Source organism: Vanessa cardui, chromosome Z (assembly GCF_905220365.1).
Source record: "Vanessa cardui chromosome Z, ilVanCard2.1, whole genome shotgun sequence".
NCBI lineage: Eukaryota > Metazoa > Arthropoda > Insecta > Lepidoptera > Nymphalidae > Vanessa > Vanessa cardui.
This window is the reverse complement of record NC_061154.1, coordinates 9403464-9418384: the sequence shown is the minus strand read 5'-3', so window position 1 is coordinate 9418384 and position 14921 is coordinate 9403464. Positions and strand designations below refer to the sequence as shown.

Sequence of the window (14921 nt, the reverse complement as noted above, 5' to 3'; positions counted from 1 at the left end):
TATAATATAAATAATATTTTAATGTCCAATCCAGCTTAAGTGAACATATTCACAAAAAAAATCCAGAATTATCCTTCGACTTACGTCTGTGTCGATCTGACACGTCCATTGTACGTGAACTTGGTTTTACCCAAGTTTGTATTATGACGAAAGAAATAAGGAGAATCGAAGGTTCATGGTGTAATCCCCGTTTAATTTGACCACGTATCGACTTCAAGTTCCTTAAAGATGGAAACCATGTTTTTGAACAATTTTTTCAGTAAGACACATACACGACGTCTGCAATTATAGATTTTCCTTTAAAACATATCTGCAGTAAATCGAACAATATCTAGGTTTCATTCGAGTTTTCTATAATAAACAAAAAAAACTTGGTTGCAAATCGCCATGCTCTGAGACCCGAGACCAAAATCAGGGACACACAGTTCGAGAGGGAAAAAGATCTTTAGATTTCTGAAGGATTTATAACTTTTCATGGAGTTGTATGTTTCCAAACTTTGTCACGGAAAATATTTAATAATGAACCCACTGGATAAAGTCATGGTTACAATAAATTTAAATATATATAATACAATAATGTTAAACGTCTGTTACAATAAATAGGTCCATTATTTCAAACATTATACAGATTTGTAGAGATACAGATTTACATATTGGCGGAATTAAAAAGAAAAAGAGAAAATGCAAAATTACAGATACTACGCTTACTTTATGTAATAAAAGGAAAATTAATGAATATTACATTCATTATATTTATCAGTTATTAGCAGTTTATTTTACCATTAACATTTTAGTTCTAAATAGAACAGTATAGAGAATATTTTAAGTTAGAAACAGTAGCATCTATAATGGGTATTTTTCAACGGAGGCCGAGTTGGCTATAAAGCTTACAACCTCAGTGAGCTTACTGGTTCGTCGTCTCTTCTATTTTTGAACATAATGTGCAAATATTAAATATTTTCTATATCGCTCGAAAGTAGCCAGTTCAAATCAATAAAACCTCGTTCATTTGCTATTCCTCTTCCTATTATATTATATGATTCTTCATATATCTTTTTAGAGACAGTCGAAACAATTAGTACATAAATCATATACAATATAATAACGAAAATATTTTCTAAGTTTTTTTTTATTCTTAAAACTTAATATTGATATCTTTTTGCGAGTACCGATATTGAAAACATTTAATTTTTTTCGTACCTTTTAAAACAGAACGTTTGTTATTTTATAAAGAATTGATATAAGAATCAATTATTACGTTACCTCGGATAATCTTTTTTAAACTTTTTTTTATAATTTAATTATAAAAGAATATTACCTCACATTGATTTACGAGCGAGATATTTTTTTTTATTTAAATAAACTATATCAAAATTAAAAATAAATCGAGATACGGTTTTGATGTTTTATTTTTCAACTGAATATAAATTAAAACTAAAGTTAATGTTAACTATTTTTTTATGTTACTTTATTAGTAAATTATTTTTTTAACTTTATCTCGTAAATAAATATTGACTTATTTATTTATCTATTTACTTTGACAGATCGATCAACCGAAAACAACGATATAGTATGCATACCCAAATATCAATGTAGATGAATCTAATCGATTCCATATAAAATATTTATGAATTTTATCAAATGATGTGATACATATATATTATAATTATTAAAAGGTAACCCTTTTTTTGGTTTAGTGTTGATTTTTATACTTTTACAAATAATATTAAAAATAAAAATAATTTTATCGCCTCATTGCTTTGTGGTAGAGTTTTGTGTAAGCCATTCTACATACCATCCATACATCATATATTCTTGTTCCGGTTTGAAGGGAGAGCGAGTTAGTCTAACTACAGGCACAAGGGACTCACTTTACGAGTCTCTTCGATCCAGGGAGCACCTGTTGGTCTCTTTACTGGGCTTATGGCCGCGTCGCTAGCCGCAGTAGCCGTACATTGTAAACGACTTACCTGATGCTAAAAGGAAAGCCCACTCGGGATTCCTTTTGCGCTTCAGATAAAAGAAAGAAATATTAACAAAATAATAAATAATAACACCTCGCCTCATTGCCTCCACTGGTGACAGGAGGGCTGGTTCGTTTTTAGCCCAGAGGATCGGAATTGCGATTCAACGGGGAAATGCTGCTAGCATTCTTGCCACCATTCCACGCGGTCAAGATTTATACAGTAACTAGTTTTAGTTCATATTTGTATATATATATTTAAGCATTTAATGTTGTTAATTCTTATGTTAATAAAGATTGTTAAATAAATTGATATAATTCAAATTTGATAAATATATAAATAACTTATAATTTACCTATTTTAGCATTCGTTTTTATTGTACTTATTGCACTTGTGTCTATATGGATATGTTGAAAGAATGCATATGTGGGTATGTATTCGTTTAGTACTATTAGAAATGTTTCTATTTTTAATTTTACTTTAAAGGTCTATTATTTTATATTCTATTTGTGATTATGTTGTACGCCTACTAACAACCTTTCTTGTATGTTTTGAGGTTGGCTGGTACAGAATGCTGCAGCGTTAAACCCACCATTTGTACAATCTAATTTCGTTGTGCAATAAAGTACATAAAAAAATAAAAAATCTATAATTTTTAAGTAAGATATCGTCTCTACAAAAATGCAGCAGTAAACTGATACTGTAGTCTCGAGTATTCGATATCATATAGATATCAACACAAGTAATTGCAAACAATGAACCCAATATAAATGTAGTTCATAAAACAATAAATAAATCGAGACCGTATAGATGATTTGTATATTTTTAACGGATGTAAAACAATAGGTCGCTTGTATGATGTCAGTTGAAAAAAATTGTAATATAATTTTATCATTTATATATCAATAGGAAAATCCGGCAGACGCTATCCCGGCTGATCATATTTATTTATTATTGTATGTACTCGTAAATGTTGATAACCTGCTCTTTCGTAATATAGACATTTAAACTCAAAGGATATGTATACGTGCTAAGTTAGATATAAAAAGGAACGAAATTGTATGGTAATCTGCCAAGCATAGTGGGGGAGTATCGATATATCAAATATTAGATTTATTTGTCAAACGTAATGGAAGAGTTCGTATTGGCCCATCTCGGTAGCAATGCTATTGAATACAGTCATGATTACACTATCAAGTTGCATGTTTATTTTGTTTCGACTTGAAAATGATCTAACTTAAAAGTAATAGACACATAGACAGATATTTTAGTAATAACGTTGTTTGTACTTTCGTAAACATATATTATTTTTAGGATCATTAACATTTAATGAAATAGTTAAGGTCAACATATTTTTGTATATGTGCGCTGTTAGCATTGACTTAAATATTATATCTTAAAAACCATCCATAGTTTTAGTTACGGTGTTTTTTTTATCAAAAAAATTATAATTATTTTTTACTGTTTTAATAAACATTGGCATCAAGAAAACACAAAAATATACAATGTTATCTTTTCGTTTATTTACTAAAATTTTATTATATTAAAAATAATGACAAATTATAATAAATACATATTGCCGTAAAACTTCAAGATAACATAAAATATCAAATATTAAATGTTTTATTTTTTTTAAAGATGCACCGGAAGACTCCTATTATAGATTATAAATTATTTATTGGAATCATTAAAAGTGAATAAGAAGCGACTTCGATACATATATATACAATACATACAGTTACGTTTAATATTTTCGATGAAAAATAATAGGCGTTTTTTAAAATTCATAAGCTTAAACTAGTATATTGTTAAATAACCATAACAATAAATGTCAGATGCAGATTAGACCACAAGATAATAAAATAAAAAAGGATTTCTTAAAGGATGGGAATTTCAAGGAAAAGTTCCATATCGTTTTCTAAACTGCATTCGTACGGCTGAGAGATTACAAACGAGACATTTCAGTTTATCCTCGATTGTGGTTTGAGCATACTATAACGACTATATTAAACACTGAGAACTATCAGCAGTACGCAGTGTCAATCGCGCCACTGTCAAGAGACGGCCCGTAGTGCAGGTTAATTTAAAAATTTCGAAATTTTTATCGCGCGATGAAGGAGCTGAATGGTAAGTCTGAGGCTACCTTAATGTTCTTAATTTAAAGGCTTCCACGAACGAAATTAAGTTTCAAATAAATCTTAAATTGTATATAATAATAATTTGTGATTAAAAATTATAAAATAAAACAATAAATAAGACCTTTTTAAAATACATATGTTATCTATGTAATCGATTAAAATTTTAAGTTTCAAATTAAAAAAAAGATATTGTTTATTATGACATTTAACCGAATAATCGATAATATAATAAACAAATTAATTTGTGTCGTATATTTCCAGACTCTGGCGAATTTATTTTTATTTTAATGAGATAAATACAATTACATTCGTTTTAATATTTAATCCACAATATGTTATCGATAATGCAAGTGTTTTGAACATGAGATGTTATTGTTTGGAGATTAAGATAAGCTCTTTAATAAGGATAACTTGAGATGCGCTATGAATGAACATCTTTTAAAGTTCATCGTAACAAAAAAAATTTAATATTTTGAGAATTATGAGTGCGTTAATCGATGAAAAAATTCTATACATTTATAATGTTTTTATTATTAATCAAAGTGTGGAACGGTTGTATACAGACATTATTTTATTCAGCAAAAGGTGAAAAGAGACAGACATATAAAATCATTTGTTTTGTTCCTTTCGTTAGGCATGGGAAAGTCAATGGGTACCTTACATCTCGCACACATCTCATGAATTATACATACATCAAAAATATTAAATATGCGACCTCACAAATGGTGTCAGACCTTACGATGCACGTGGGAAGCTAATGATATAAACAATTTATATTTCAACTTACAGGGACAGTGTTATGTGAGAAACAACTTGGCAGGCGTCGAGTCGTCCCCGTGATCTACCTTCAAGGTTCTCACTACGATGTAGGCTTTGACGTCGTAAGTTTCATTAATTCATTTTTATCTGTAATTTATAATACCACCGCTAGTTAATGTGTAACATATACCTGCCTATTGTATATACATATATGCAACATAAAAGTGTTTCCAATCAGCTCAACTGTCGATTTATAAGTTTGTTTCAATTGTCTATGCGAGCGTTACAATTCTTTTAAAACATTCAAACAGTAATGTTTTCCATAAATTATATTTAATATGCCTTCTCACAATTGATCTACATATGCGAGTGTTTTGATAATGCTTAATTTTTTACGTTAAATGTAACTCGTTTATCTTCATATAAACACAAATATATTTAATGTAGAATAGCGATAAACTAAAATTAAAACAGTGCATAGCGATTATTGTTTTAAATCCATTAAATAGTGTGACCATCGTTACTTTTGGGATGATTATATACTGGATAGCTAACTCATTATATTCCCAATAGCCTATTCCAACAAACAGATAAATGTAACACATTTAGATATCGCATGCAATTTCCCAATAGCTCTGCACATTATACAGTATTCAAACAGTTCTTGTTTGATATATCTTTATTTATGAACAGCGCTATTCCTATCATCATCTTATATCCAGTTTTATTATACTTCCGATAACAATTACACTTATATCAACGCCATTTTTCACGAAGCCATAACAAATACGATAGATATGATTCAAAGTCTCGACTCATTGTATCGTATTATTTCAATGTCAAAATTGTTTCTTTGTTTTTAATGTTTCTGTGATTGGAATAGGCTCTATCGTTGACATACAAAAATATTATTGGGCTCTACAAATTTTTTACCTTTCATTATATCGATAACTAGACTAGCGATCGAACTCATTAATCTGGTATGTACTGCGTAACGGATAGTTCACTATTTCCCCCTTTGATAAAAATAATAAATGATAATAGCATCATTACATGAACAAGACATCATGTATTTCAAACAATGACTTGAAAAGCGTCGCATTAAGGGCTTGTATTTGCATTAAATGCAGAAAGATAATTTTTATCAGTATGTTTGTTACGGAAATATGTTATTACGATTTCACTTCAACAAAAGGTGTTTAGCACATATAACTATAACTATTGTTGAAGATTTACCTTCTTACGTTATCTTTATAAATATAAATGAATGATAGATCTATGTTTGCCATCTATGCGTTATTACAGAAATTAGTTAGTTAGAGTTAGTTTGTGTACAATATGGTTCATGGATTGAAAACAAGTACAATTAATTGGACTGGTTTATTATTGGGAAAGAGATACAGTTATAATAAATAAATACCAATTAAGCCTCCAAATAGCTACTTAAAAAAAAAAACTAGGTAAGACTAAGTTAAAATGTACTAGTCCCCCAATTTCATCTAGACTATTATTCTACCCTCCTACATATATCAGGGAAGGATAGCTAGTCTCTACACTCAGATCTGAAGAACAATATCTGAGAATACAAATTAAGTTAACATCTACTACATGTAATCAAATTAAAAGATAGTATTTAAATATTTAATCAGATCAAGCATTGCTATCATGTAGATCTAATACAGCAAAGGTAAAAGATGGGTTAATGTCTTAAAAATTAACAAGCTCTAAACCTTTTTAAGTCTTTCTATGAGTAACTTAAGTTGTCTCGAATAATCTCTTACACGCAAGTTAAGGTGATATTCAAGGTCAAAAGTCACAAAATAATTTACTTTGTTCCTTATGTATATTTTTTAATTTTATTGTTATATGTATAAAGTTCGTGTAAATATTACAGTCAGTGTAATCAATCTATTCCGAAACAAATTCCGAAACTAAAGGTTTTAAAAATATAGAGGACAAAAAGATTAAAAAAGAGACTAATATAGAATACTAGAAAATTATAAAGAAATACTAGAGATATATTAATTATTTTCATATATTTATATTTCATAAATACAAACTAACATGAGTTGTGTTACGAACATGCCTCTAATAATCTGTTTTATTTAGACCAATTCAATATTACTATCGATAAACTCTATCTAAATATGGAATAGAAAAAATGAAAAAAAACACATAAGTTAGTAATTCATTTTAGTTGATATTTTAATGTTACACTTCTGACATAAAATTCTATAATAATATACAGTACTAAAGACATACTTGATGCACAAATAATTAAGAACCGCTTTTATAATATATTATTAACATACTTTAATCTGCTTAAAATACTCGTAGTCCATGATCATTGCGTAGGTTTGCCGCTACTTGCAATAACTTTCCTGTATCTAAGGTTGTATATTATTAAATCATAGTACCGTTATGAATGCATTTAAATTTCTTACTTTTTTCCCATCTACGTTATTTTATTTTGTTTATTCTGATCCCAGAGATAATTAATCTCAATCAGTTGACGATCAATCTTATACAGTGGTTTGTTATTCAGAGAGAAATTACTCACAAAATTAGTCGCGGATTCAATGTTGTTATCTCGCTGGAATATGCACGTTATGATAATACTAATTATTATTAAACAAATATTTGTACAATATATATGTCGTACATCGTCTTAAAGGTGTCTGTCTGACTTTGACCTAGAAGGTTGAGGCCTGAACATAATGATTGTCATTTTATATACTTTTTGAAGCTCAGTGTGCAAACATTTTTTGCTTCTAATCAACATAATTTATATTCACTCGACACGTCATTTAAACAAAAGATTAATAAAATAATGGGATAATTTTATTATGATCATCAAAATATTTTGATTATTTCTATTTAATTGTATTGTTTAGAAGGTATTGTTTTCTTCTAGTGTAGTAAACTCTGCTACACATAAAAACGTGTCGATAAAATGAATACAAGGATGCTAATGCATAAACAAGTTATATATTTATGATAAATCAAAATAAAAATGTACTTTTTTCAAAAAAGCTTTTACAGGCATTTATGAATAGTCTTTTTATAAACTAGGTATACTAAATGAAACGGGGCAGGTTCGGAATGTACATGAGCAAGAAACTCAGTATTTACTCTTTTAAACATTTAAAATACAAAATTATTTTACTTAAATAAAACTATATATGTATGTCATATATCCTGCCAGGAAATAAACATATATTAAATCAACGCTTTTTTATCATCTATTTTATCTTGAATTGGATAATATTATTTTTTATTAAATGAAATTTTACGTAATTAGTATCACTAAATAGCAATGAGTGTCTATACATTACACCACAGCGGTATAATTTTAAATACTTACCAAAAGTATTACGTATGTAGAATAAATAGAAATATATAACTCAGAAGTTAAATATTTGAACCAATATATATATGTAATATAACCTCATGAATAAAAAGAAAAGAAATAAGTAATTTAGTACAGCAATTAAAGTGCAAGATAGTATTGTCTCAACATAGATTTAAATGAAGCAAGTGATATTACTCATATTCTATTTAATTTTATCTGAGTAACATCAAAGTGTTTGTATGAAAGTTTCGACAACGTACAAAACGCATTTTTTCACCAATCGATATCGAATATCATAGATTAATCAAGCTAGACCAATTATATCACGTCAATTCGCTGTCAAATGACGTTTGTCCCTTTGTGGTTTGAATAGATTATAGATGTTGTAACTACGAACAGACTTTCCAATCCCTTTAAAAACAAATAAATTCTGTAAAATAATATCTCATATTTTCACATATTGCGATATTTTAAACCTTACCAAACAAACCCAAAAAGATAATTATAAGATACGATTATAAGTATCATAATATATTACGACTATAAACAAGTAATTAGATTAAAAATACAAATCAAATTAAATTGCATACAATTTACTTATAACGCGATTAACATTAGTGATTTTGTTGTATGATATACACGCAAATGTTCGTGGTTATAATATGATAATTAGTATTCTAGTTTGAATGTCGTATGCAATAATATTAAGTAAGATCGAATAAATCCATACTTACCCTCTTCTTTTTTTAAGTTAAAATTCATATGATGAATATTTATAATAATTATATTAGCTTAATTAATTATCTGTATTGTTATAATATTAGTTGAAACTATAAATTAAAAAGATATGTATCTTTTTATTGTTGAATACGTATTATGCTGCAATATGCATTTTTCTAAAACGAAATTGCTTATTAAATTTTGATGTCCAGGGTCGTAATTTTGCGTCGATCATCAAGAGTTTTATTGCGTCATATGCAAATCTGAGAGATTTTGAAAAAGAATACAAGACGGATACGGGAAGGGATGCATACGATAAGACACTCGCGAATATGAAGAAACGGTTTCCGTATTACGTGAAGGAAATGCAAGGAGTCGCAGACGGTGCCAATGTGCCATTTCATCAGGTATCTATATTTAAATTTATGTTCCAATTATAGTTTTGCCTTGAAAATGTCTTTATTACTTTTATTAATTCAACGTATGCGATAACTGTGATAAAACATGTAGAAAAAAAACAAACAATGTCACCAAACCGTCAAGGCTACTGCAATTCAGCTCTATTCGAACTTATGTTTTACGTCATAAGTCAAAAAGATCAAACCAATACGGACAAACAATAAAAAACATACATACATATATCTTTTATATACATTTAGACATGTGTTCTTTAGATCATATTGGTATGATTTTTTTATAAAATATTTGGATAGGATTTGTGTAGTATATCGTATTAATGTATACCATTCGAGGAAAAAACTAATGTATTTAATGTATTTTCAGCTTTTCCTTTTGCAAATGGATGACATAATCGGAACAATCAACGACAACCACCTACCTCGTAACGACACAGGGGGCTGCAGCTCTTTGGCCATTAAAACTCCTAATAGCGTAAGTATTATGCTATAATTTATCCGAAGGTATTTTTACTACCGAATAACCAAGCTTCAGTGTTACCTCATCTAAAAACACATGAAGCTTACACGTACTACGAAAAAAATATTTATTATTTAAACTTCAATACCTATTATATTATTGTAAGTAATAAAAAAGTTAACCATTTTATCACATACTTTGAAGTATTAAAGATTCTAGAAAGTATGGATGAGAAAAGTTAATAATCACTAAGCATAATTATGTAGAGTCATAAAAGCGGTGTTAATTAAATACGAGTCTAAATTTTATGTTATATATGTTTTTATTGCAATTATATTCAATCTATTTATAAAACGCATAAAATTATATTTTTAATAGAGTTCGAGAAAAAATTTTATAACATAATTATGATACTAAGCAATTCCTTGGAATGCCTTAACTTTACTTGAAGTGGGTTATAAAAATATAAGCTGACACAATTAGTAAATTTGTCGCTGGTATTACGACTAATATCTTGTCGGTCGGGGCTGACATCCTATCAGATTTTGATAATAAGTGTGTAAAGCACACAGTTCACGCCACACTTATTAGACACTAATATTTGTACATATTACTTATATTCTATTGGAATATCTGTTGCGCTGATTCCTTATATCGTCTGACTATGGACACGTATGTCAGATAATGTAACCAAATTATATTAAATAAAGATATTTAATTGTTTTTATTTTAACAGTAAATAACACTGTTAAAATATTTAGAATCTAATAATAGTCAGTTTCCGGTATAAACAACGAGTTCTATTTTAGTACATTTAATTGATTTTACTAATTTGAATGCCGCGTGCGAGAGTCAATTAGCGTTCTATTTCAAGCGTAACGTTGCCTAATTGTTGCCAGCCAAATTAACGCATAATAATTACCATAAACAACTCGGGGATATCTGGATGAATTAATCCAGTAAAAGAGGACCCACATGTCTCTTAACTCACTACATCGTCTAATACTTCAAATCGTTTAAAAAAACCTATATGAATTTGTATGTTCTATTCTTGTTTAATCTGAAATATTTTACGCATCTAAGTATTTAGTTGAAATCAACTGTAAACTCTTATGCTATCGTTACTGAATTGTTAATCTTTTTCCAGGCGGTACTAGGGCACACCGAAGATGCGTTTAGTGAAACTTTAAATCACTTCTATATAATGTCTGCGCACATCATCCCCACGCAAGAAGACAGAGAACTTGGAGTAAGTGGGAGCTTTAAAATTCTTTATTCATTGCCATTTATGAATTGTAAAAAAAAATAAAACGCATTAATATTTAGTATATATGTGAAATGACATTGGATCATGGTATCCATTGGTCGGTGCTATCACTATAGTTTGTCTGAAATACATAGATATGGTATGAAATAAGTAATGAAACATATACAATTATTTTTTCACATATCATGATTATTAACAACAAGTATTTCCTTAGGCCATCGAAGAGAGATTCAGTTCGCTTTGCTATGCGGGTCACTTGCCTGGTTACACGATGGGTTACAATGAAAATGGTTTAGTGTTTTCTATAAACACACTGAGTCCTTTAATTCTAAAACCTGGAAACACTCGTAAGTATTCTATCCATGTACATAAAACTTATTTCGTTTAGAAGTAAAATGTAAAGTAATGTAACTGCTTGTAAATTGTCAACTGTCGAAAATGTCTTCCTGTAAGTTATGACCTTTTGGTATTTATTCCAAAAATACTGCTCCAGTGCGGATAGATTGAAAGACACTGTCGGAATATAATATATCATATGTTTTCCTTCAAGGTTGAACACGACATGAATTATTACATTAAGACTCATATTTTAATATAAATGATAAAATTAATTTCTTTATTTGAACAACTGCTTTGAAAGCCTATAAGTATAAGTATAAGCTAGTTTAGTAAACATATTTTATGTGTTCTATTTCAATAAATGAAAATATTTTTATTCGAAGTCACCACAAACAAGTATACTAAAGTAATGTATATATTTGTCGTGAAGTTAATGCAACAAGATAAAGTGTCCCAATTATTCTATAATAACTATCCCAATCATCTGGAAACTTTATTCTACGATTATGATAAAGTGGTATATTAAAAGAATACCTACGTGGTATACTAAAAGAATAACAGAAAAAAATCACAACTATACCAAACCTAAATTCTAAAATGCTACCAATAGAAACTCTTTTATTATGTCACTGACAAAATTAAAAAAAAAAAGCTATGAGTATATTAAGGAGAAATTTCATTTCAGCGCGTACTTTCATTACGAGAGCTCTCTTAGCGTCTAAGAGCTACGCAGATGCGGAAAGAATTCTACGTGATGAAGGATTGGGAATCGGCAATGGTTTCTCTATGAACATGATCTGGACAAATAAGGCTGGCGAAAAGCAAATCTACAACGCCGAAGTTGCTCCCGATCTTAAGGGTGATAGATCAATTTTAAACATTCAAAAGTATATCGATGAACCATTGGTGCACACTAATATGTAAGTATTCTTATATACTTTAAATGTTTATGAATGATGAATTGATGATAATACTATCGTAACTGGAATGATGATCTTTGACACGACATATAGATATAGATAACTATTTAATGTTAACAAATAATTACTTCTACAGAAGCGAATTCAAGAGTCAAAATTAATTAGAAATACATATTTTAGAAACAAATAATATTATATTTAAAACTCCCAAATGTTTTTGCTTTTAGGATTTACTATTAAGTGAAAATATATGTTCAATAAATATGATTTCGGTGTGTGATGTTTGGTTGTAAGACCTAAATATACCTAACTACATACCACTAGTACCTATTACGGCTTTTTTTCATAATACCCAAATATCTATAAAACTTTCTAGAGTTAATCACCACATATTATGATCATAATTGAAACAATAAATTTAAATATATATATATATAACGCAGATAGGTACGCAATAAAGATTTCGTCCTATGTAATTTTTTTAACTAGAAACTAGAAACAACACTTCTGTGTTGTCATCTATGATTTACCTACAGCGATTATGTATTTTTGTTAAGTCATAATTGTAAATGTACGATCTTTTAATTTTATGCATTTAGAAATAGCTTGTATGTGAGATATCACTCAAAGCAGTATTTACGAGTCACGATCGAATGTATTTCGTCTATAACATTGTAAAGATTCAAGAGTTTACATATTTATTTATGTTGTAGATATCAACGTATTCCGGTAAAAGAAGTTATTGGGCCAATAATAGACAGCAGCACATTCCGCTTGAAGATTATACACGATCACGCGCCCCCGCATACCCAGAAAGATATCAAAGACATCCTATCGGATACCAACGGTGTTGAGTTCCAAGTATTCCAGGAAAAGAAAGATTCTATAATCAAGACTATCGCAGCGGGTATGACCTTATTTTTTTCCTTATTACTTGCTTTGCTCGAATATATATTCCGATAATTAAACATATATGTAGGTAATTATAACTTCGACACACTCTAAGTACCTACTCGAAAACACTAATATTAAGACATAGATAATTTCACAACTGTTTAATCATTTTGTATATTACAACTAACCTAACCATTTTTCAATTATTTATTTTCCAATTCAGACAATTGAATAAGTCAAACGTTATGTTAGTTAATTATATTGCCGAAATTAAGCAAGTTAATTAATCCATCTTAATTTAAAAAATAATGAAAATTTCTTTTTTAATTGTATTTATTAATTAAGCCAATAATTTATTAATTAATGTTTAAAAATTTCAGGTATTTTCGATTTAGATAAAATGACGTGGAGCGTCTATATCAACAAACCGAACATTTCGGAGCCTGTTGCCATTTTACCCATAAGATTCTCAATGTTAGATAAATCAGATCAATAAACGCCTAAACAGCGGTATAAATTAAAACTTATGCAAATTTATTAAATCTATACAAATGAAGATTTGTAAACAAATCTTCAGTACCTACCTATTTACCTACCTATCTATATAAGATTAAGTATTTTTAGATACATAGTTGTAGACTTGCTACTCGGTGTGGTTATATATAAACTAGCTTGGTTTTTCCATAATTATTTTCACGATTGTTTTAAATGGTGTTTTAAAATCTTGTACTTTACAATAGTCACGATCACCAAAGATAAAAATCACGATGTAATAACCTATAGCTAGCAATTATTATACTAAAGTATAACGCAAAAATGCTAATTATACGAGTTACATAACTTTGGTCACTACCTACTTCTAGTATTGTATAATGTATTGATTGTTTTAATAAAGATATGCAAACAATAAAAGGCGTAACTAATCGGATAAAGGCCCCGACGTGGTGTTGCATTGAAAATAATCGCGACCCTGCCTATACTGTCCACGTGGATTATATTCCTAATTAATTTATATAATCTAGACTCATAAATAAATGTTATAATTGAATTTTTCAAATCGCTTCTCGGATCTCTTTGTTAAGGAGGTCCCGGTGCACCGCACTATGCCCTATGGTAGCTATGCCTCTTAATAAAACCATATTTTTTGGCTAATGACTGTAGTATAGACTAAAAAATCCAGATAGAAAATTATTATATTCTCACTTATTATAGCGTATTAGCCAAATAATAACACTAATTGTAGATTAGTGATCATTTTTGAGCTGCAGGATTTTACCAAGGATATAAATTTATCATTTTAGAGTTACCATAAGATTGTGTAGTGATTAGAATATTTATAGCAAAAGTGTTAAAGTGTGGTAGAGAATACTTAAAAAAATAAAGATTTCGATTGAAAATATTGTTTTTTATTTATTTAAACGTAAAAGGACCTTTTGGAATACGAAACGGGAAAAGGATGATAAACCCACACACACACTACATACACACACATTTGATAAAGACTAAAAATCAAAACCAATTTAAATTTTCCCTTGATTGCCAAAGTGCAAACCAATTTTTAAACTAATCTCTTGTTTAATTTATCATTTAATGTTACCATTTTAAATAATATTCTATTTTGTTTTATGTAGTGGTACCAAAATAATAAAATGTAGACTATATAGTAGACAAATAAATAAAAGTTTTCTGCAT

General features: G+C 28.7%; 1 protein-coding gene across 3 annotated transcripts in view; it reads left to right on the top strand.

The window, feature by feature from the left end:
- LOC124542989 overlaps window positions 1–14626 on the top strand; it is a 49175-nt gene extending 34549 nt beyond the window's left edge. For 2 of the 3 annotated variants that reach the window (XM_047120966.1, XM_047120964.1), the window contains exons 2-9: window positions 4892–4983; window positions 9146–9340; window positions 9717–9824; window positions 10957–11058; window positions 11291–11423; window positions 12101–12335; window positions 13049–13242; window positions 13610–14626. In XM_047120966.1, the coding sequence (XP_046976922.1) occupies window positions 4892–4983; window positions 9146–9340; window positions 9717–9824; window positions 10957–11058; window positions 11291–11423; window positions 12101–12335; window positions 13049–13242; window positions 13610–13725 (1175 nt within the window). In that variant the 3' untranslated portion in view covers window positions 13726–14626. Of the gene's footprint in view, window positions 1–3936; window positions 4092–4891; window positions 4984–9145; window positions 9341–9716; window positions 9825–10956; window positions 11059–11290; window positions 11424–12100; window positions 12336–13048; window positions 13243–13609 lie in introns of those variants that run through there. The other variant, XM_047120965.1, reaches the window with a different exon arrangement.
- Window positions 14627–14921: the final 295 nt, after the last annotated feature.